Raw genomic sequence first — 25,230 nt, 5'->3', positions numbered from 1 at the left:
TCAGTAGTTATCAGTTAAACTCTTCTGAAAATATCCAGAGTTTTATTATTACCATTTATTAAATTTGTATCCCACCCTTCATCCGAAGACCTCAGGGCAGTTCATAAATCCATTGACTGGAGTGAATCTCGGCAAACTAAGAAATTCATTAAATGATTTGCAAAGTAAGGTTGGATTAAAGTTACCACCTTGTTCCTGCTCCTGTTCTATGAGCAAGCAGGCTGGGTGATACATAGAAATTCAGTTGTAAGATTTTTTGTGGGATAGAGTTAGTGATGGATCAAACCACCAGCTTAATATCTGTTTTTCAGCCTGTGTATCTTGCACTGTAGTAGACCTAGCATCAAAAAGTGACAACTCTAATATTCTTGTAAGACTGTGGCTTTGATTCTCCACATAACCACCTGAGAGATAGACAGATGATGATAGATAGATAGATAGATAGATAGATAGATAGATAGATAGACAGACACACGTAGAACTTTTATCTTGATATCCAGGACAAGTTATTTTCTTTCTAGTCTAGTCACTTGTTATTTAAAAAGTTGTTCGATGCTGCATGCTTGAATGCTTAATAATGCAGTATAACATTTTTAAAATATGATTTGACAATACCATAGTAGGTTTTGCAGATATTTAAAACTGCTATATAGATTTTTATACATACAAGTCTGGATCAATATATTTCTGAAGTGGAAAGGACACACACAAAGCCAATGGCAATATGGTATTGTGGCTATCTGTTGGGAAATAGGATTTAATTTAAATCCCTGAAAATAAGAGCATTCATCTTTCCCTGCCAGGGATTGGTCTCCATACCTCTTTTATGTGTACAGTATTCTGAACTTTTATCCAAGAAACTTGACATAGCATAGAGGTGAACTGCATACCCTCCAACATTTCTCTAATGAAAATAGGAACATCCTATTTCATCAGTGGCGTAGCGTGGGGGGTGCAGGGGGGGCCGGCCGCACCGGGCGCAACATCTGGGGGTTAGGGTTAGGGGGCGCAAATCCACAGGTTAGGGGGCATAAATTACTTGCCTTGCCCCGGGTGCTGACAACCCACGCTACACCACTGTATTTCATAATAATAATGTTTATTATGCCCATCTAACTGGGTTGCCCCAGCCACTCTGGGTGACTTCCAGCATATATAAAAACATAAAACATTTACAGGGCTGCCTTCAAATGTCTTCTAAACTCCATACCGTCTAAATGTCACATAACACCATATACCGTCTAACATTTCTCTGTTGAAAATAGGGATATCCTAAGGAAAAGAAGGACATTCCAGGATCAAATCAGAAACTGAGATGGCTTCTGTAAATCTGAGCCTGTCCCTGGAAAATAGGGACATTGATATGAAAAGGTTTGCCTGCATCATTCCTGTAGCTATTAAAGGCAGAGGAGTCCCAACAGAAACAAAAGCCTGTCTAGCCCTCAGCTTAATGTGGATTGTGAACTCCTTGTGTCTCCTTTAATTCCTCCCCATCTGGCATTTTCCTCCTGCTTTCCCACGCCTTTTCCTATCTAAATCTGGAGATTTCCTATGCAGTTAATTTCACTTTCCTTCTCGGAGCAGAAGAGCCCAAAGCTGTCAACTGTAAGCCGTTCAGCTATTTAGCTGACTGGTGGCCTTGGGGAGTCACTATTTCTCCGCCTGTCGTATGTCACAAGAGTGACGTGAATCTAAAATTCCACCTACCCAAATATTACTTTAAAACACATTATGCTAGGGTTTTTTTAAATTGTTTTCTGTTTTAAAGTATTGCATGTTTGTTCATTTTAAATATATATATATATATTGTTTTGCTCTTGACTCTTAAGCTGCTCAAGAAACATTTGTTGAACGGAGACCATTTAAATTTAACAAATAAATAAATTCTATTTTTTAAAACCAAAGTCTGACCTGATTAAACCAAAACTTTTTTCTAAAAGCTTTGAAATTGCCTCTGGATGTTCTAGAGCAGATTTAGGACTCAGAAAGAAACTCCTAGGACTAAAGATTTTGAAGAGGGTAATAGATAATGCACCTGAAAGTTTATTTGTTGGTTTAAAGTCTGGTTCATTGGCCATTTTTCCTCTTGCAATACTTGGCTACCTCTCCCCATGTTGACTAATCAGCACAAACAGCTTAGGGTAAGACATCTCTTACAGACCATGTCAGAAGCAACCATTGAGCAAGCCCTAAATTGGGAAAGAAGAAAATAGATAGAACATGCAGCAATTTTGGCCTCAGAGACTCTTGAGAGTCCCATGGACTGCAAGAAGATCAAACCTATCCATTCTGAAGGAAATCAGCCCTGAGTGCTCACTGGAAGGACAGATCCTGAAGCTGAGGCTCCAATACTTTGGCCACCTCATGAGAAGAGAAGACTCCCTGGAAAAGACCCTGATGTTGGGAAAGTTGGAGGGCACAAGGAGAAGGGGACTACAGAGGACGAGATGGTTGTATAGTGTTCTCGAAGCTACCAGAATGAGTCTGACCAAACTGCGGGAGGCAGTGGAAGACAGGAGTGCCTGGCGTGCTCTGGTCCATGGGGTCACGAAGAGTTGGACACGACTAAACGACTAAACAACAACAACAAAGAAAATAAATGCAGCTCCAACGCATCCTTTGTGGCATGCAATCACACAGCCCCAATAATTTGCCATGCTACTATTTTCATTAAGTTTCCTTCCAAGCTCAAACGCATCATCTGCCCTGGGAAAGTGGAGCTGAAGTTATGCAACCACATTGCATGTCCTGCAGCAATGCATGTCCTATGGCACTGGTTTTCAGAGTTGTGCCTTCAGATAACGTGTTCTACATTGACTCATCGGCTAAGGAACATCTGCACGTCTGCCATGGTAGCCTAACACATTGCAGAAGATTCTGGGGCATGTTGTATTGTGGCCACTCAATCAGTTCATGCGTGACATTAGCAAAGCCTGATAGGCTCAAGCATCACCTGCTGAGAACTATCAGTTTTTTTGACCGGAAAGCTGTTTCCTTCAGCCACCTTACACCCTACTTGGAGTACTGAAGGCATGAAACTTGAGGTCAGTGGTAGCTGCTTGTGTAACATGCCATTCCTGCCCAGTACTGTGGGCTCTGGCAGTGTTTGCTGTGGTTGCTTCTGTTTTCACCAGACCGCTCCCTGCCAATCTACCTCGAAGCAGTTGGCAAGAGATCAGAAGTAAGGCGCTGCCAGAATTTTGTGGAATGGGCCATTTGCTTTTGTATACCTATCAGGAGTTTCAAAGTATCAAGGAGGCAAGGGAGAGCCTAATCTCTTGAGCTCCTCGAAACGGAATAGTTGAGGAAAGTTGCCCTATTATCTACAAGAGCCAGGTGTAAACTGGTTTTGCTGTCACAATGAGGGAAATGCCATTGTCTGCCTTGGTACGTTACAACTTACAAAAATTGGAAGAAGTTGGTGTTCAGGGTGTACATAGATACTTAAGCCTGAGGTTAATACTCTGCTCCTGGTGATCGCAGGGTGAGGGTGCGTACACAATTTACATTTAAAGCACATGTATAGCACATAACTTCCCCCAGGGGTGCCAACTTGGATAAAAGATTGAGAGAGCCCAGGTAAGCTGCTCCCCTGATCACATGACATGCTGCACGCACACTCTTAAGTTGTGGGTGAACATATCAGACGGCACAGCGATTCTTCAAACAGCTCTTGTTTATTCACAGGCCAGAACAGAACTGAACTGAAGGGTTCAGCCAGCCTGCTTATATAGAGCTCCATTACAACGCAACTGTAACCATTTTCTGTAACTATCCAATCACTGAACGGCACTTTCAATCCCCTATTTGCATATGTGGACCTGAATGAAAACTATCTACTGTATCCCCCTGCTGGCCCAGAGTGAGAACTTCAGTACATAACACACACTATTTGAATAGCAATGCTCATCAACTTTGGGGGGGGCCACAGCCCCCTCATATATTTTATTGGGCAGGGGTGAAGACTCTTCAGCTCCTGGGGGTTGGCTCCTATGACTTCCCCCAAAGATTCATGGGAATTATTGTTAAGGGCCCTGGGAAATTACATCTCCTAGGATTCTTTGAGCAAAGCAATGTGTTTTAAGTGTTCTTCAAATGTATAATGCGTACACAGCAGTAAGCATGCATCCATACCTCTGCTTAATGTGGACTGTGAACCCCTCATGTCTCCTTTAGTTCCCCCCTCGTCCATGCAGTGTCCTCCAGCTCCTGCTGTCCCAGCCTCTCTCCTCCTTAAATCTGGTCCATGTAGCTCTCCTGATCGGATTTTCAAAGCATAGGGAATCTTTGGATTTAGGGAGGAGAAAGTGTATAATATTAATTATTTTAATGATGTATACCACAAGTTATACTTTTAAAGTCAATTCCATTAAAGTGGGTACATTTCTTTGTTTCCCTTTGTAGTTTATGGCCATCCTAGCTGCCATCAAAAAATTAATAAAAAATTTAATAACTCTAATAAAACTCACACGTAACAGAATAATACCACCAGGGGGGTCAGCTGGAACCATAACCTGTAATTTCCCTTATGTTTTCAAGAATCATATTCCAAAAAATATATAAACTTGGGGGCAATCTCTAACATGCATCATTAGCTCCAGGGTAAATACAGCTCAGTCTTCTAGCAATTTAATAACATTTGAATATTCGTTTTTAAAAGTTCTTCTAATTCATACAAAATATTCCCGGGAGACTTTACTTCCACATCAATTTCCAAAAAACTTGGACAGGTGTCACTTCCATTTTCCTTTACTGGAGTTAAGGGTGGGTTATTCACTGGCAAAGAGGTGTTTGAACGACCTCTGGGGTTCTTTGGAAGCCAAAATCTGCACCCGATCCTAGACCTGACATGCCCGCAGACTCTTAGGGATCTTTGAAGCATCTATGTGGTTACACAGATTTAAGGCAGTTCATTACATTTTCACACATATACCTGGTACTTGGGAGGGAATGGAGACTTGTTATATAAAGGAATGGGAGGAGTCCTGGGGGAGTGAGTAGAATTGGTTTGTGATTACATGTTACTTTTAGCTCTCTTACTTTTGATGTTAATAAATCTTATTTTACTAGATATTTCTGAATTTGGCCCGACACATTACTAAACAATCATAGTTCTATCAGTGGTGTGCCACAAAATATGGTAAGAATAAAAGGAAAAACTGGGCACTTGAAAGTACCTGAGGTATGTTTGTGGCATGGATGCACTCTTAAGACTGTTTTTCCATGGAAGTCCATGTCCTTCCCATAGAACACAAAGCTTGGATTTAGGATCTCTTCATTGCAGATGCATTATCAAAAGAGAAAGGTCCACTTCAGACCAGACGGGGACTGGATTCAATTAAATAGCAGGAGCCAGCGCAACAAGTCCCGCTAGCTCAGGAGGGCTTTCCCCCACTCTTCTCCCCCACTCCAATCATCTCCAGGGTAGTTGGGAGAACACCTAGAACAGAGCATGGGGGGCAGAGAAGGGGAAATAATTGGAATTTCCTAATTTGCACATTATTTATGTTCAATTTGTTTGTAGAGTTTATTTATTGGATCAGAGGTGTGATCCTGGATTAAGAGCAATCAGGGCCGTCTTAAGCCTATCCGGCGCCATGGTGCAAAGATCCCTCAGGTGTCCCCTTCCCCATTTCCCAGAGTTGTCAACCTTTCCCCAAGCTTCTGCGGGGATCGGTGTCCTCCCACAGAGGCTTGGGAAGGAAGCTGCATGCCCGCCAGCCATATACAGTGGTACCTCTGGTTAAGTACTTAATTCGTTCCGGAGGTCCGTTCTTAACCTGGAACTGTTCTTAACCTGAAGCACCACTTTAGCTAATGGGGCCTCCCACTGCTACCGCACCGCCGCCACATGATTTCTGTTCTCATCCTGAAGCAAAGTTCTTAACCCGAGGCTGGGTTAGCAGAGTCTGTAACCTGAAGTGTATGTAACCCGAGGTACCGCTGTAGTTGGCGGGGCGCAGCTTCCATCCTAAACCTCTGCAGGGATTGCTCTCCTCCTGTGGAGGCTTGGGAAGCAAGCTGCATGCCCATATGGTTGACGGGGCACAGCTGGCGGGTGTGCAGGGAAAGGGAAGACATCCGGCAAAGGCACGCAGCTCCCCCACTCGCTGGGGCGCCCCTGAGAGGCCAGCGCCCTGGCGCAACACGCCAGTAAGCCCAATAGGAAAGACGGCTCTGAGAGCAATAGTTAGCGGGCTTCCCTTAGATTTCTTCAGAGTTGAAAAGGGTGCCCCTTTATTCACTTTATTATTTGTGTCCTTTGACAATATGGAGGTCTTAATTCATCTGCAGAGGACATTGTGCTCTGTCTTCTGCACTTTGGAATTCTGGTGTGAGAATAAACCCTTTTGGAATGGATAGAGCAATGGTCATTAACTAGAACAAAACCAGAAGCCAAAGACAGGGTTTTCCTGCTGAGTCGCCTAATACCTGGCAATGCAAATGAATCTCATTTCATATGAAGTACTGGACCTTTGAATTCTTAGAACTCACCCACATTTCCACTTGCCCTGCAGCTTTCCCCAGAGTTTGTGTGTGTGTGGAACCCACTCTTAACTACTGAATTGGAGCAAATGCTATTCGGCGTTTCCATGGATTGATTTTGCTCTGATTCAGTGGTAAAAAGCAAGTTTTCCCAGGGAAAGTGGTGGGGCAAATGCAAAACTGTTTGGACCCATGCTTTCTAGGCAGAGAATAAACGAAGTGTGAACAAGCCCTTAGAGATATCAGGGAGATGGTAAGGCATCATCTAGTTTGCTGCATTGCCAAAGATTCCACCGGCTTGAACTGACGGAGATCTTGAACAATGAATTTATGAGATAAGCTTCACAATCAGAGAATGAATGCTATTCCCATGTTTATTTATATTTTTAAGAACGCTGCCAGTAAGAAATAAAATTTGACAAGAAAGACACCATCTTTATAGAATTTTTATGAGCATCTAAAGTCAACCCTAAAATAGCTTATAAAAAATTAACTTCCTCTAGGAAGGTGGCTTTAATTGCCAAATTTAAGTGGTGATCATAATGCTCTATGAGGCAATGGTCTTCAGACATCTCTGTGTATAATCTTGAGTAGAATTAGCTAAGTTACTTCCTCTTCATGACTGGGCACTTAATACTGGCAACAGGTCATTCAGATATTGAAAGCTGGTGGTATGCACAAAAAGCACCAGGCCCACAACCCCCAATGGGAAGCATCTCATGCCACTGGGTAGATTTATCCAACCATATATAATCCTACCAGTAAATGTGTTAAGAGACCAGAATTGCTTAGGGGGAGGGTCGTGGTTCAGCACCAGCTCTGCATGCAGAAGGCCATAGGTTCCATCCCCAGCATTTCCAGGGAGAGTTGTGGTGTAGTGGTTAGAGTGTTGGACTAGGACCTGGGGTATCTGGGTTCAAATTCCTGCTCAGGCATGAAGCCTACTGGGTAACCTTGGTCCAGTCAGTATTTCTCAGCCTAACCTATCTCACAGTGTTCTTGGGAAGAATTAGAAAGGGGGAGAAGCTGTCTCTGTGGCAGCCCCCAAGTTGTGGAATTCCCTCCCAGAGAGGCGCACCTGGCATCTTCACTGTCTAGTTTTCAGCAAATGAGGAAGATGCACCTCTTTACCCCGGCCTTTGACACCTGAGATGTGTTTTTAGGAGCTACCTTATACCTGTGGTTGTGATTTGCTTCAACTGTTTTTAATACTGAACTTTAAATTGTTGTAACCTGCCCTGGGACCTGCTGGTGAAGGTCGGATAATACTAATACTAATACTAATAATATTAATAATTAACTGCCTTAAGCTTCTTGGAGGAAAGTGGGGATATATATGTATTAGATAAAACCTAGACAGCTGCTGCCTGTCAATGTAGACTGGTAGTCTTAAACCTTTTCAGATCCAGGACTCACCTTTAACCCAAACATGCATTTAGGAACTTCCTTCCTTCCTTCCTTCCTTCTTTCTTTCTTTCTTTCTTTCTTTCTTTCTTTCCTATATATTTGTATTGTAGTAGTGCTTCTGTTGTGTCTCACATTAAATTAGGCTGTGACCCAGCAGCTGATCCAACCTATCATTTGAAGATCAGTGGTGATTGTAGACCATACTGAGCTTAGTCAGATGGACGAAATGGTGTCGTTATGTTCCATTGGTACCTAACACCTCAGCATCTTAAGTATGCAGAACAGCAAGGGAAACTTGTTGGAGGTATGAAGCTGCAAGAGCTGGGATATGGCATATTTTCTGGATGTGTCCTAAAATAAATTTTAAAATTTGAGGAAGATAAAGCAATGGAAAGTGAAGCGATAGCAGGCTATGCTTCACCCATAAATCTTACAATTTTACTATCTGGATATGTTAAAGAAACTTTACTTATGCAGGACATGGAATTAATACAACATCTCTTGACCACTGCCAGAATTATTATTTCTCATGAAAAAATATGAACACTGTCCATGAGATAATGGATAACTAAAATCTTCAGACATAGTATGCATATTGAAGCTCACAGATATGGTTAGAACCAGTGAGGGTAGATGGCAAGATAATGTATTTACGAAGAAACAAAGTTTCTTTATAATGTTGTGGATTTCTGATTTGGTCAAGCATTCAGCTCGATTTGTTTGCACAGCTTGCGTGGAAGTTATGTGACATTGGCTATTTACTGAGCCTTCATTTTGATTTGTTGCATCAAGCACTTTTCAATGCATTTCCCTGTAACATTCCTTATGGGAGAAGTCAATTTTGGGGTGGGTGGGAAAACAGGTTTATTGCACTAGGGCTCCAAATCCACTTTAATTGCCCAACCTAAATTTGCCAGTATGCTATGGAACCCCAACCACAAAATAGGAATGTGACATAAGCATTAAGTGCCTCTGTTAGCTACCTCAAATTCAGCTTCACTTCAATCCATAGTCATATCCAGATTTAACCTTATGGAAAACTCTAGCCTATATGTGTCAGCTGAAAGCTGGTGGGCTGATTGTGGAATTTTAACTTCATTTCATTTAGGTCCAACTAAGAGGTCTTTGTTGAATTTGCAGCGTGTCCCTGTGGTTGTAGAAACAGCTAATGCTTAATTTGACCAGATATGTTTACGCCTTTTCAAGAGGTTAAGGTAAAGGTAAAGGTAAAGGGACCCCTGACCATTAGGTCCAGTCGTGGCTGACACTGGGGTTGCGGCACTCATCTCGCTTTATTGGCCGAGGGAGCCGGCGTACAGCTTCCAGGTCATGTGGCCAGCATGACTTAGCTGCTTCTGGCGAACCAGAGCAGCGCACGGAAATGCCGTTTACCTTCCCGCCAGAGCGGTACCTATTTATCTACAGTACTTGCACTTTGATGTGCTTTCGAACTGCTAGGTTGGCAGGAGCAGGGACTGAGCAACGGGAGCTCACCCCGTCACAGGGATTCAAACCGCCGACCTTCTGATCGGTAAGTCCTAGGCTCTGTGGTTTAACCTACAGCGCTACCCGCATCCCATTTCAAGAGGTTAGGCCAGAGCAAAAAGGTGCCTTTGAACCTCCAAAGAAAACCTCTCTATTTTTAAATGTTTTTCTTTTTCTCTCAAGGCAAACTGAAATCTTGTGCAATCTGCCAAAGATGGCCTGACATGGACTATTTGAGAGCTAAGTGGGCTGAGATTTCAGGGTAAAACATTGAACAGCCACAGTGGAGGGTGACCCTTAAATTGGTAATCTCATAATCTTTTGGCCTACGGTCTAGGTCAGAAAATGTATTCTGTACTCAGTGGTGTCTCATAAAACCTTTGATGTTTGCTTGTTAAAATGATAAAATGCTGGTGTTGTGACAGTCTACAAGCAACTCTGGTCAGCATTTTGGAGATTTCCTAATACCAAATATTTTTAGATTCTGACTGAAAGAGCCACAGTACACTGTCATTACATAGTGCAAGATGAACTTACTTTTTAAAAAAATTCCTTTTGTTGTGGTGTATTCAGTATATATATATATATATATATATACTGATATATATATATATACTGATATATATATATATACTGATATATATATATATATATATATATATATATATATATATATATATATTTGCATTGTTTTAAGACCAATAACCTGTATAAAGCAGTTTTTCAATGGAAAGGAGTACAAAAGCAGTCAAGGCAGGTGTCAACAGGTGTCTAGTTTGCAACAGAATCTTTGCAGGTGGCATAAGAGAGCAGTGGCGTAGCGTGGGGGGTGCAGGGGGGGGGCCGGCTGCACCGGCCACAACATCGGGGGGCACGCGCTCGCACTCGCAGCTCTCTGCCCCTACCTGGCTCACTCAGGGTTAGGGGGCGCAAATTACTTGCCTTTCCCTGGGTGCTGACAACCCACGCTACGCCACTGTAAGAGAGTAAGGAGATGAGAATGAAATATGAACATTGAAGAGCAGTGGAGGAAACGGCAGAAGGAACTGCTGTCGTCTTTGGAGGTCTGATCCTATTGTAGGAACTTAAGAAGAGCCTGCTGGATCAGGCCAATGGCCCAATCTAATCCAGCATTGAGTTCTCACACTGGCCAAGCAGATGCCTGTGGGAACCCTCAAGCAGGATTTGAACACAAGAGCACTCTAACCTCCTGTAGTTTCCAGCTATTGGTCTCAGGGTGCTCATGAGACACATCTTGCAGTAGGTTCACTGGGATTAAAGGATTACCCAAGTGTATGATCCACACCTGCTCAGGTGCATTCCTTCCTATGCCAGGAACTCAGCACACTGTACACTTACTTCTTAGAGAACAGCTCCCTCATTCCCCCCCCACCTGTCCCTTTAAAAAAATCTACTCAGTCCTGAATGTTTAATGAAAGCCACAGCTGACCAGAATGAAGTAGACAATTCTCCAAGGGTCAAGGGCTCTGAAGATTTCAGGCATGAAAGCTGAATGAAACAAACAGTTGGCAGGCCATCTCTCAGCTATTGGATTGAGGACCAAACCCAATGTGATGTGTTTTAGTGGCACACCGCCTGTGTTGAGAGGAGAAGGCAGAGCAGGGTGGTAGGTGGGGAGAAGATGAGAGGAAACCCAGCAGAAATGAAGCAGCCATGAGGGGAGAAGGCAGGGGGGCACTGAATTTTCTCATCACAGAGGGCACCACTGAAATTTGAAAGACCAAAGCTGGCCCTTGCTTCCTTGCTGTGGGGACAGGACAGAGGTCTCCTCTTTTACCTCATGCTGTAATATGATACTATTGTATGTGATGCATAAATAGCAGACCTTCCAAATGTCCCTATTTTCCAGGGACGTCCCTGATTTAGAGCTGTCCCAGTTTCTAACTGAATCCCAGAATGTCCCGCTTTTCCTTAGAATGTTCCTATTTTCACTGGGAAAATGTTGGAGGGTGTGGAGTTATCCAATCGCTGAGGCAATCCTGTATATGGAATGATTTTTTTTTAATGTTTAATGTTTTATTATGTTTTCATATATGTTAGAAGCTGCCCAGAATACTGGGACAACCCAGTAAGATGTGTGATAGTATAATTATCATTGTGGAATGGAACGTCCCTATTTTCATCGGAGGAATGTTGGAGGGTATGAAACAGGCTTGTAACATAATTAAGTTGGGGAGAATGTACATTGACCTAGAATTTTTTTCTCTTTTTCTGTGTCATATTAATAGCTTTCGCTCAACTTGGGGAGCGGTTCAAAGGTGCTTTTTAAGTGTTTTGTGTGAAAATGGTTTTAGTGTGTTGCTTAGTATTTTACATTTCACATGCTTAGCTGTATCTGTGGTGCTTGGCAAAAAGTATACATAAAATGTTGGCCTCTGATGTGGCAAGTGGACTTCAGAAGCTTGTAAGCCTGAGGCTCCTGGTGTCCTTAGATTTAACAGCTGAGGTAGAAAACTGTCAGTGGACTTTGCAAACTAATGTGAGGGGGGTGTAACTTCTTTTTGCCTTTTAGGCAAAAAAAGAAAAAAAAATAATGATGCTAACTAAAAGCAGAGGTAAAAAGGTTTGTTTATGAGAGGCGAGGGACATCAAAGCGCTTGAATTAAGGAGCCCCTTGAGGGACAGGTGAGTTATGAAGCCTGACTCTGAATCACATGTGGTTCAGTTTCCAGGAACTTTATCTTAATTTTCCAGTGTATTCAGGTTGGGAATTCCTAGGGCTAACAGGAATAAGAAGCTCTCTTGCAAGCCTCTGAAATGTAAGGAAAGTGAGTTAAGGTCTCTAAATTTAGCAAGGCCCAGCATTACATAGGACTGCGAAAACTGTTTGGGGCTTTCATCCAGAATGTTGACATTTTAGCAGGGTAGTAGTACAGTGAGTAAGGCTGACTGAAAGCATTCATTCTTTATACTGGGATGCTGCAGAGGCAATATTTTAAAAACTGCAAAAACTTGTTTTCCATTTAGAATTGTGTGTGAATAATATATCTTGTCTTCCAATTACCAAGAAGTGTTTAGGCCATAGTGTGACGTAGGGCAGAACTGATATAAAATCAATATAGGTTTTTCTGTCATGGCTTCCTATTGTATTTTACTGAGGATACGGAGAATTCACTTGTACAGATCCCTGCCTTGACTCTTAAAATGCAGTTCCCAGGGTTCCCCAACTATTAAGTCGGCTGAAATGTTTACTTTACATATGCCCAAACCAGAGTTAAACTATTAAACCAGTTTGTTTGTAATGTAAATAGAAATAGGGATATACATGAAAATGCTCCATTGTTTAATCTGCCCCTAATATGTAATATAACATCATTTATGAAATGTTTATGTTGTTTCCTATATACTTTATATGCTATGACCTCTATAATGTAGCTCTTAGATGAGCTGGACTCTGTTGGTATTTTGTGGCCTCTGTTGGTATTTTAATAGTACTCTTACACTTTAAAAAGTACTAATTTAACAAAATGTTGCATTTTGAGTGTGTCCCTGGTGTGTATCCCTCACAAACCCTCCCTCTCTTCTCTTCCCTTATTTTTTTGTATTTAATTGTGAACCACCCTGGACAGTGTTTAACTGAAAGAAATATACAAAACAAACAAACAAACAAACAAAACAAATAAGCAAAGAACAGGAGCCTTGAACTGTTGTTTGGGGGCCCTGGAGGGTGGAGAAGGTGAAGGAAAAGAGACATCTTTTATCCTTTCCTCTCTCTTCAAGTCTCTATGCACAACATGAGGATGAGAGTTAATGTAAACTAAAGACATTAGTGGCTCAAGAAGGCCAGTTTCACCCACCATCTTTAATTATTCTTTTTTTCAAGGGATATCTTAACATTTCATGGCTCAAATGCAGTCAGTCCTGGAAGTCACTGAACATAAGCCTGTATTGGAATGCTGTTTTCAGTTTTTGTAAAAGTAATCTTTTAATTTACGTACAAAGTAATCTGTAGCGGCTGGTGGGGCAGAGCTGTGTTGGTTGGTGCTGTTTACCTGGCTTTCCATTGCAGAGATAGCTGCCAGTAACAGAGGGGGAGGCAGTGGGGAACTTGATGCGGCGAGGAGCTTGATGTGGGCACAGAAGCACTGCGGGGGGGGGGGGGCACCTCCTGACTATGAAGAAACCACTATCTTATTTTTTTAAAAAATAATATTTATTAAAGTTTCAAAAAAGTTACAAAAATAAAAAAAGAAAAGAAAAAGAAACAAAAAATTACAAAATACAAAAAATAAAAACAATTAAAAACCAATCAACCTTTCCATATCTTGACTTTCATTTACTTGTTTCCCTGACCTCCTCACACCTCCCTTTTTTGTGTCCTAGTTCAGTTAGTTATTTCAGCAAATCCTTTCCATTTTTGCTTTTATCTTAATAATTTATCATAATATATTATAACTTTACATTCTCACCTGTTAATAATCCATCTTTAAATACTCCTTTATAACATTTACTGCTAAAACCACATAACTTCATTCCAACATCCTTCTAACATTCCTTAATTTTACAATATTTCTGTAGATAGTCTTTAAATTTCTTCCAATCTTCTTCTACCGACTCTTCTCCCTGGTCCCGGATTCTGCCAGTCATTTCCGCCAGCTCCATGTACTCCATCACCTTCATCTGCCATTCTTCCCGGGTGGGTAGTTCTTGTGTCTTCCAATACTTTGCGATGAGTATTCTTGAGTGGCCCTATTTCACTTCCAAACTGATAGGCATGGGACTCCCCAAGTTCAGTATGGTCGCCAAATGTTGTCTAAACCACAGAGCCTAGGGCTTGCTGATCAGAAGGTCGGTGGTTCGAATCCCCATGACAGGGTGAGCTCTCATTGCTCGGTCCCTGCTCCTGCCAACCTAACAGTTCGAAAGCACGTCAAGTGCAAGTAGATAAAAGGCATTTCCGTGTGCTGCTCTGGTTCGCCAGAAGTGGCTTAGTCATGCTGCCCACATGACCCGGAAGCTGTCTGCGGACAAACGCCAGCTCCCTCGGCCAGTAAAGCGAGATGAGCGCCGCAACCCCAGAGTCGTCCACGACTGGACTTAACGGTCAGGGGTCCCTTTACCTTTACTGCTGATGCTCACATGAGGTGGTGATTCAGCCCTCCACACCTTATGTTCTTCCACTGTTTGTTTACAACAGCAGTTGCCTCATTAAAGAGGTATCAGTTGTTGTTGCTGCTGCTGCTGCTGCTATTGCTGCTGCTGTTAGTATTTTTAAAAAACAATTAACAAGTAAAAAGAGGCATAAGCTTTTGACAAGATCAATGTGGACCAAACTTCTTCAGCCATTATTCTATCCCCATCTTCTTCAGTGTTGGAAAATTGTTTCCTTTTAAAATACAATTATTCTCAGTGAATTTTCATCTTACAGTTTTCGTCTGATAGCAGACAAAACTAAATGCCTGGCTGCACCATAATCCTTAGATATGATGACTACAATATATCTGAAATTTGTTTTAAGTTTCTCATCACCCCCACTTCCACATGCAGCATCAGATATTTTTTTAACCAGGTATGCTTGCAGAAAAGCACCCCCCTTTTTAAAGTAAATTAAAACTCCAGTTCATGGACAAGAAGGTATCTATGTATGGGAAACTTGAAGAAATGGTTTTCAGCAATAGTGATGGGCAATGGCTAAATTATATTTTCTGAGGAAGATTTCTTGCTTGTTTGTTTGAGTTGCGGTATTTATATCTCCTTGCCAAAGACCCCAAGTTGGCTTACAATAAAGCTAAAATATGACAAAAAAACAAAACAGCTGCCCAAAAACATAATTCAAGATCATAAAAGCAGCAGATAAGGAAATTAAGGCCATCATATAAAAGCTGAAATGAAACATCTATAAAACAGCAGAAAGACATTTAAAAGATTCCCAAATATTGTGAAATGCCATTAAAGGCTAAGTCTGAGCACTTGCAGAGATTTGAGCCATAAAGTGAGTTTTGTTTAACTCAGTCCAGCTGATGTGTGCTTGTTTTTTTCTCCACTTTCACACCTCTGGTGCCAATGGGATGTGGGGTGATCAATACAGAAGAGACTTAGGGCTTATCCATAGATACCTTTCCAGGCACAGGTCTGCACTTTAAAGTTCCATGTACAAATGTTCCTTTTTTTCGCCCCAGAGCTTTCTCCATGAAAACTCCCTCTTTAAAGCTGAAGCACAACAAACAGCAATTTGGGTTTTCTGTGGATTGTCATTTGCTCCGATTCAGTGGCAAAGAGCAGGTTTTCATGAAGAAAGCTCCAAAGCGAGAAACAAAAACAAAAAGTGATTAGACAGGGAGCTTTAAAGCGCAGATCGCTCCTGGAAAGCGTGGAGGAAAGGTAAGTGTGGATAAACTTTGTACAGTGGTACCTCGGGTTACATACGCTTCAGCTTACATACGCTTCAGGTTACACCCTCTGCTAACCCAGAAATAGTGCTTCAGGTTAAGAACTTTGCTTCAGGATAAGAACAGAAATTGGGGTCCGGCGGCGTGGCGGCAGCAGGAGGCCCCATTAGCTAAAGTGGTCTTCAGGTTAAGAACAGTTTCAGGTTAAGTACGGACCTCCCGAACGAATTAAGTACTTAACCTGAGGTACCACTGTATATTTATTTGTTTCAACATTACTGAAATAGCTTTTTAAAATTGAAACAGTAGATCTTCCTGTCATAGAACAAGTGTCTAGCACATCACTTGACATCAGTTTTATTGTCTTATGATCATAAACAAATCTTCTTTGACACTATAGCCCGTCACCTAAGCTATGCAATCTGTTAGATGTAATGGAAATGAAGGCACATATACAAGATTTGCTGGGAATAATGGAATAACACAGGGAAAGTAGCAAGAAACCCTTTAGAACAGTAAAAGAGAATTGCAAGAAACTGGCAGATGACGTGGATGTGGAACTTAAAGCACCTAGACAAACTAAACAACAGAAAAACCATGCTGGTAACCCCAGCCAATCCACAGAAGAGCTACATTCCCTACCTGGATTCACTTGTTACCTCACTGTGGGCTTGTTTCAGTGATGAAAACCAACCTGTTTAAGTTTGCTCAAACTACAGTGGTACCTTGGGTTAAGTACTTAATTCGTTCTGGAGGACCGTTCTTAACCTGAAACTGTTCTTAACCTGAAGCACCACTTTAGCTAATGGGGCCTCCTGCTGCTGCTGCACCGCCAGAGCACGATTTCTGTTCTCATCCTGAAGCAAAGTTCTTAACCCGAGGTACTATTTCTGGGTTAGTGGAGTCTGTAACCTGAAGCGTATGTAACCTGAAGCGTATGTAACCCGAGGTACCACTGTATATTTATCTCAGTTGTACCACATTGAAGGAAAAGGCTTTCAAGCCCATGTGAATTCCATTTGGGAACTTTATTTGCAAACTTTGGGGATGAATCTGCTATGTGGTATGAGTTGAGGGCAAAACGGCATAACAAAGCAATACACCTATTGTGTGGCATATGCAACATAAGCCTTACTGAACTATTCAACCACACAAAAATCCCTGCCATTGAAATTGCCATCCAGACAGCATTTCCCCTCTCATTTACAATATGCACAATTGAACAAACCTTTAGCACTTTGCACAGAGTGAAAACATGGTTTTGCCTAACAATGAATGAAGATCTGAGCAGAGCCTACATGAGCGATAGGTTTTTTTTGCAGGCTGGACTAGATCCTATAAGTTTAAGTTTTACTTGGGTATTGCAAATGATCCAAACTCTGATTTCCTTTCCTTTTCTTTGTTTTTCTTTCTCAGTGATTTGAGCATGAACAACATCAGTGAGCTGCTGCCTGGGGACTTCCACCACCTGCGCTTTCTAGAAGAACTGTAAGCATAATGAGGTTATATGGCCTCTTGGTTTAGCATTCCCTTCCCAATTCTGAGGCAAAGTGACATGTATGGCAGAAACAGGTGATATGTGACAAAGTCATGTGTGCAGCATTTAAATAATTTGTTTATACTGCTTCCAAATGTTTGGTTTATTTAGATCTTATCTGGCTCCCACCCCACCCCGTAGATCTACATTTCCCGTTAGCTGATCTAAACCAGTAGTGCTGTATTGTGTCCAACAAAACAGAAGGGAAGAGGAAGATGCAATGCAAGGGTGGCAGTCATTTTAACAATCAAGGTTGATATGTGCCCTGAGGATTGGGAGCACACAGCCTGCAAACAACTATAATTTAAAAATAAATTCAAGGGGTGCTTCTAGATGGAACCAGTACTCATGTCCACAAGTGATTACCAGTGTCCACATGACTACATCATCATCAAAATACTGGTCCATATTTTCTTTTACATTTATTCTGAATTTCCCCTTCAAAAATTATTTGAATTGTTGTGGGCTTAAGAGAAAGAATGTCATACTCAGGCTGAAATGTCACAAAAAGAATAACTACACAAACAGAACCAGCAGTTTTTACTGAACCTTGTTGGGCTGGCACTTTTCTTTACTCAAAGGAAAGATACTGGGATGGATGAAACCTGGGATATGAGAGGATAGTCACTTCTTTGATTTTTTCCATGCGGAAATGGATTCATAGACTGCCTTCCTCCTTACAAAAAGTGGGCATGATTCAATTAAGTTGTTGCTCCAAATCTGTTCTAAATCCCCACCAGAAGAGTTCATTCCACTCATGCATCTCCCACTTAACGCTGCATTGAATTCTGGCCAATGCTTCCCTCTACGTCCCCTGAAGTTACTTCACAGTGTACATGGCAGACCAGTTGTGTGTAGCTCTTGGAAAACTGTCTACAGAAAGATGGGGGCGTGAAATGCCTAATGAAGCAGAGTCATGGAGGAGCACAATACAGAGCCCACGATACAGACCTGGAAGCTGAGAACATATCCACTTGTCACTTCAGTCATCAAAATGGAAGTGACTTTGTTGGGCCAAGGCATACAACTTTGTCTTCCCTCTGATGGGGAGAATCAGGCAGGTGGATGTTTGTGTGAGAAAGTTGCAGTCAGCAAAGAAACTAAGTGGAACTGGGCAGGAATGGGTTTTGCTGATTGACAATAAACACTGGAAATGCAATGGCAGTGGGGTGGGGGGTGACACCCTGTGCACAGAATGCTATTGTGTCAGGATATACAGGGCTAAATAGTCTGAGTGATTAATGATAGGGAACTGAAACCAGTGTTGACAGCTTCAGTGGCATAGCTCCTCTCTCCCTGTTGGTTTGTGGTAAAAGCATATTACACTAGGCTCACGCCTCAAGCTCCCCTCCCCTCTCCCCACGAAAGGGCAAGCACAACAAACTAAACTTTCCCTATATACTTGATGATACAGGAGCGCGTACACACACACACACAGTCTACCAGAGTCCTGTCTGTCCCTCCCATTCTGAGTTCAGTGCTTCATCCCTTCCTTTTCAATGCAAGGCACAAGAGCCTCTGGAAAACTACTCCTGTCTGTGTGTGGAGAAAGGTAACCGTCAGAGCAGCGCTCCTCACCTCATGTTACTAACTAGGATATAGAAAGATAAAAATGCAGGGGACAATCTCAAGCATCCCCCCACTTACGTGGGTGCTCTTTTGGCACACTACACAAAGTGTTCAGGTTTCCAAAGGTTAGAAGTCTAGTCCCCAGGAAATAGCAGCTTATAGAAAATGCACAGAAAGGAGGATAAAACAAAATGTGTTGCGTGACCACCATTTGTCTCATCTCCCCTCAGAAACACCGTCCCCTTCAGGGGAGCAGGAATCAATCCAAAGAAGCAATATCAAAAGTTAAAGAGTCCCGGGGTGACAGTAAGCAGAGACTGCAAGGCAGCTGGTGGTGTACTATAAGGAAGGCAGGTTGAAACCTGCTCCTGTATATTAAAGAGATGACCCTGTACTCTTTATGCTTTTATAGGACTAATTATGGGCGCCATTTCTTTAAATCCCAGGGAAGGTGAGAGACATGCAGCACTTGTATACTTATGTGCATAAATGCATTCACAAAAGCAATCATACTTTAAACGGACGAAAAGTGACTGGTATTATGTCCATGTCATTGTATTTGGATGACTCCAGAAAGTCTGCAGACTCTTAGAAACACAAGAAGAGCTTTGTTAGATCAGACTGAAAGGACTACCTAGGCCAAAATTCTATTTCCAAAATTAGTCAGCGAGTTGCCTCTGAGAAACTTGCTAGAAGAGAGAAAAGGCAACATCCCACACCTCTGGTTTGTCCCCAGCATCTGTTATACTGCCTCTGAACATGGAGACTCTTTTCAGCTATTCCAGCCTTCAAGAAATATTTTCTCTATGAATATCTCGAGCCGTAACTCCATAAGAACACATTTTTATGGCATTCAAACTAAAATGAGTTGTTGTTGTTACATTGCCCATCTGACCGGGTTGCCCCAGCCACTGGGCAGCTTTGTAATATCATAACCTTTTCCTAACAGACTTACTTTAGACATACCTCACAACACAATGATCTTTTTTTGCATGTCATGGTAAGCCAAAGTATGGTTTACTGGGACAGCACAAACACGTCCACTCCCAGATAAGAGCTCACTCCACCTTTGCTTCTCTCAGGGCTCAGCTCAGCATGGGACAACAGTTAAGCCAAGGTTTGGTTTAGCATGTCGTTTGATAAGAGGGTCATGGTTCAGGTCTCTCCTCCTTAACCATATGAGCAAAACTTGGCTATAGACTATGGTTAAGGAAACCACAATCTTGGCTTTGGGCAACATTCTAAGCCAAACCTTGGCTTTACTGACATGCAATATGGTGCAAACTCAGCCAATGAAACCTTAGCTATAAAGCCAAGAGTAGACCCTTGATACTGCCTTCCATGTGGCTAGTATGAATAGTGACAGGAGGAACATATAGAATTGTTCACAGCAGTTTTAGAAATACCTTCTTCCTGAAATGACTGTTGGTTCCGCTCACAAAGCTATATCTAGCTCAGGAGCAAGAGACTTCGCTCCAGGTCATAATCATATTTCCTTACAAAAGGCACTAGTAGACTTTCAAATATGTTATCTTGTTATCTTGACCATGTCTCTTTTGTTTATTACAGGCGCCTATCTGGAAATCAACTCTCTAAGATTCCAGGGAAAGCATTTTCTGGCCTCTACAATTTAAAGATTTTGTAAGTTACAATTTCTTCAGTTTACTGCTTTATGCTTGTTCTCCAAACAGGAATTTAGGTCATGGGGTCCATCTCTGTGAATATGTGGTTCACTTGAATTCCCATGTATTAGAGACCATTATAAATATCATCACAGAAATGCTATGTACCAAATGTTCCTTGGAGCTGGGTTCTGTCTGATTTCTTCCAAATCATGCTTGTGGGAGATTGCCATCCGAGCAGCTGCAAAATGTTCAGGGCTGCTAAATAACTGCTCAAATCCTAATACACCACTGGAATTCCATTGTCTCTAGGGTATTTAATTTCAACACTTGCTTGCTCTTGAATCAATATATTTCAAGTTATTTTTCTTCTGTTTTTATTTGTCAGCAATTCATACAAGGACAACACAGTGTTTAAAGTTCTTCGTGTCTCCTTCATTTCCTCATCGAGTTTCTTCACTGTGATGATGTATCAGTTGTAGGGGCAGGGATTTCTCTATACAGTGTGCTAAGAAATCCTTGTGGCTCTTGATAATGACTTCTATTCAGCCCCAAATAACAGTGGACAGTATCTCAACTTTTGACTTTCATGCTTGACTGCATTTGTAGGATGTGGGTGGAAAGAAATGGCAAGGGAACCAGAACTGTGATTTTGGTTAGGTAGGCATTTGTATGGAGCCTATAATATACATTGCCAGTTGCTTTATATGGTCTTTATTAGTCCAGAATCAATGTAAAGGCATTGGACTTATAGCTACACTTCTGTGATCTCTCATTTTCTGAAATAGCTCTGTCCCTGGTACTTGCCCTGCATTAACACTTCATTCAAAGCAATCACTGCAGGACAGGCCAACTGAATTGGATATCTTTTCCTCTGGTCATCTGTGATTGCCTTAATAGGAAATGCACCCCCCGATATTATGGTGTATTTTTTTATTTATTTTCATTTGTTAATGATTTTGCAACAGCAATCCGGTTCTGATGAGTGTTTATTTAGGTTCTCAGTTCTTCATCTTCCCTTTTTCCAATGAGATATTTTACAATCCCTTCTCTTCTGCAATAAACATTTCAGTCCTGAGGGCATGTTTGGAACTCAACCACAATGTGAAATCGCTGTAGCCGACAAAGTTTATATGAACCAAGCAGGTAGTAACCTGCTCCCGGGATTAGAGAGTGCAGTGCTGTTTACTAGGCCTTCTAAAGAATCCTGCCCTAAATCCCTGGGTTTAGAGATGAGTTGCTGCTTTATCCACAGTCTGCATTAGGCACCGAATCAAAGAAACCAAGAAAACCACAGCAAACCCACCCTGTTTCAACAAGGGCAACACTATGCTCAGGGAACTCATGGGCTCTGAATGCCTCTTTTTATCAGTTTACATTGGAGCGCTTCCCAGTGAAATAGCTAAGAATGTTGGAAGTATGCAGGGCTCATTGAAACTAAAACAGCACCTCCTGCAGGTAATAATAGTAGTAGCAAAAACTCTGCTGGCATCAGGAGAAAGCATCGCTTGAGTTCTTTTTCTGAGGCTGGAGGCATAGTGCACAGAGCAACTGTGGCAATCTCAAGTGGCACGGAAATCTGTGTGTGGGCCTCCTCAGGTACATCCAAAGCAATCCTGTGAGATGTGATGAAGTAGAAGCCTACCTCTTAGCTTCATTCCACTTGACAGGAACACAACTTGAACATCCATATTAACAAAAGGATTGAGCATTATAGCTTTCATTTCAACATGAAGGATTTATCATCTGAATGGGGGGGGGTATGGGGGGGGTATATCACCAAGGAAAACGTGCAAGTGACCCTATCTTCATGTCCATACTGTTCCTGTTCTTATTCCAAGAGTCTAACGGCATTTCCCCCTGCTCTATTCTGCCAGTCCACATGGCTGGTCAGAACTAGCATGAGATATAAACGCAGGTTATGTTGTCCATGTGGCTGGATTTCCATGGGGATTATCACAGGTACAGTGCCCAGCTAGGAGGCAGAAGTTCCCTGCCTATGCTCAACAAGGGATGAGCCTTATTTTGGCCATTAAGTGACTCATGCAATAAAGGAGAGAACTGGGCCACATTTGCTAGCTGTTCACCATCCATTGCATCCATGTTATCTGGCCCCATAGCCCCTCCGCATGTGTGGTTAGAATTCTACACAATAGGGGAAGTCTGAAGCAGGCTACCACCACCACTTCAGTGTATCCCAACCAATGTGGGAATGACCAGCAAATATTTCTCTCTTTTTTAGCAGGGGGTGGGAGGTGAGGACTATGGAGAAGCTGCAATGTACATCCCACCTAAAAATGTTGCTCTTCTGTTATCCACAGAGTAAAGGATGCTGCCATGTTATAACCGTTTTTATTTTCAATATTTTTGCAATTGAATTTATACCCCCACATGTGCAGACCATGCTATGGCAAACATTCTATTAAAATTAAAACAGCTAAAACAGCTAAAACAATAAGATCCAAGAAGCAGCAAGCCGCTCCATAAAACTGTTCCAACATTTCCCTGTTGAATCTGAGTTCTTTGCCAGGTTGTAGACAGGTTAGGGATCTTAGATGCTTTTGCACTTCGAGCAAAAAGTAACATGATGCCCAGAAACATTTTTCTCCAGTGAGAGGGAGATGAAAGCCAGGAAAACAGCATGCCTTCTGAAATCTGCTGCCTGAAGCAAACTACTTCATGTTGCTTCTTGGTAGGGTTGGTCCTGTTTGCAGCGATATGCTATGCTTATATCCACACAGAGTGCATGCTTGATTTAGTGTTTCCTGCTGAGAACCTGGCGAGAGGCTTTTCCTGTAATGACCCAGTGGGTGCTGCTCTAGGAGTGATCTTACTGCTAGGCAATGGGTGTAGCTGCAATTCTTTGAAGTCTAAAGTGCCACTCTGCTTCCGTGAGAGCACACAGAACCAACTTTTGCTTATTTCACCTTTTTTGGAACTGTGGGATAACAAGGGAGGGCGCAAGCTGAGGAGAGACCATGGGACACAGAGGTGAATCTCTCCAGCGGCTTGTTGGAAGGAGGCTTGAAAAACCACCAAGTAGGGGTTGCGGGAAGGCTCCTACTTTCATCCAGCCCAAGGTGCCCCAGGCAAGGAATGCAAATTAAAACATCCAGAAAACAGCATGTGGGACAAGCTTTGCCTGTCTCTCCCTCTCCCCACCTACCCCAGCTCCAGCATGTCAAAACATCTAATACAGCTTTCCGTTTGTGGGGTTGCCCAGAGGGCTTGTGTGCCCTTCCATCACCTGGTGCACCAGTACTCAGTTCTGCAGGGTGCTGGGCTTCCATGAGCAGGGGTACATCATAGAATCATAGATCCCGAGGATCATTTAGTCCAACCCCCTGTAATGCAGGAGTATGTGGTTGGCCTGTATGAGGACCAAACCTGTGACCTTGGCATCATCAGCACCACAACTGAGGTAACTGGCGGGTATTCAAAAGTACCCAGTCCCTCTCTTCCTGTGCACATTGTTTATTAGGGACCTAGTGTTGCTTCATATACCCTTCCCCCAGTTCCTTGTTGGGATACCAGTTGGGCTGAGGCTGAGGCCTCAAACTTCACCCTGTAGCTTGCCAGCCTCTCATGTCCCTTCCTAGCAACTTCTGTCTGCTGGACTTAAGGTCAACTAGAAAGGGGAGCAGGCCCTCTCTACCCCAGCCCTTCTGTTGTTCCTTAGTCATAAGGAACTCTGAAATGTCATGTTCAACAGTCAAGCCTCTCCCCAGCTGTTCCTTACCTGGTTTATCACCCAGTCATTCTTCACCAGCAAGCACAGCTGATGGGGGCACCGATCCTGCATCCACACAGGAGGGAAGCCTAGCGGAAAATGGGGCAATCCCTGGCGGTCCTTCACATTGAGTTTAATTTTTAGCAACAAGGGATTTCAATATGCAAGGTATTACTTCAATATGTAGAACCCATTCTATACCCATAATTCAGTCTGGTTATACAGTGTCATGTCAGCAGTTCACCATACAGATCCTTTCATCCCTACATTTCCAACATGCCAATTTGGTCATGTGAACAAACCCAGGTTTTTGAACCTGGTTCTGTAGTAATTTTTCATGTGAGAGCTTTCAGGCATAGAGAATCTGTGAGATGGAGGAGAGGAAACTTTAGCAAGAAAACAACAACCCCCCCCCAACTGATTAGTCAAAATGTGTTGCACAAGAAGAATTGTAATTGTATATGCACAACATGCTGTTCTGTGGGAGGGTGCGGAGAAGAAGAGCAGTTCAGGCAGAATAGCAACTCCAAGCTTCGGGTGAGAATGCTTTTGTTACATGCAAGGAGTCATTGAGATAGGCTTCACGGAGTGTCAGTCAATTAGGCGGGAGAGGCAGCTTCAGATGTGGGGCTGAGTGGGAAAGCATTCCTATGATTAAATGAATGGCTTTCCCCAGAAGGCATGGGGAAACACATGAATCGATGCTGTCTCTTTAAATCCCTCCCTGGAGTGGCGGGCAAGCAGCCCTTGATCTATACCTTTCTCCCTTTCATCTTGCTCAATCATTAAAACCAAAGGGAGCAAATAAACATACAGAGACATTCTCCAGGGAGAAGTGGATCAGCCCCAGAGCCCTGCCCTGCCTCTATTACACATACAAATGTGCATACAAGCGTGCGCACACCCACACCCACCAGAGTCCCACTGGAAACCTTGCTATCATATGCACATGAATACGAACCATGCCTGCATGCAGCAGGCAATGGAGTTGCAGAAATCAAGAACAGGGAGTGCACCACATAGCAATGTTTTGTTGCAGGTCCA

General features: G+C 42.5%; 1 protein-coding gene across 1 annotated transcript in view; it reads left to right on the top strand.

Annotated features, from left to right (window-relative positions):
* Positions 1-25,230, top strand: part of LGR6 (leucine rich repeat containing G protein-coupled receptor 6) — a 155,980-nt gene that overhangs the window by 45,046 nt on the left and 85,704 nt on the right. The window contains exons 2-3 of the mRNA XM_079979072.1: positions 17,145-17,216; positions 20,404-20,475. Of these exons, the coding sequence (XP_079835198.1) occupies positions 17,145-17,216; positions 20,404-20,475 (144 nt within the window). The remainder of the gene's footprint in view (positions 1-17,144; positions 17,217-20,403; positions 20,476-25,230) is intronic.

This window comes from Podarcis cretensis (assembly GCF_951804945.1).
Source record: "Podarcis cretensis genome assembly, chromosome: 6".
Classification (NCBI taxonomy): Eukaryota; Metazoa; Chordata; class Lepidosauria; order Squamata; family Lacertidae; genus Podarcis; species Podarcis cretensis.
This window is presented reverse-complemented; position numbering and strand designations above follow the sequence as displayed.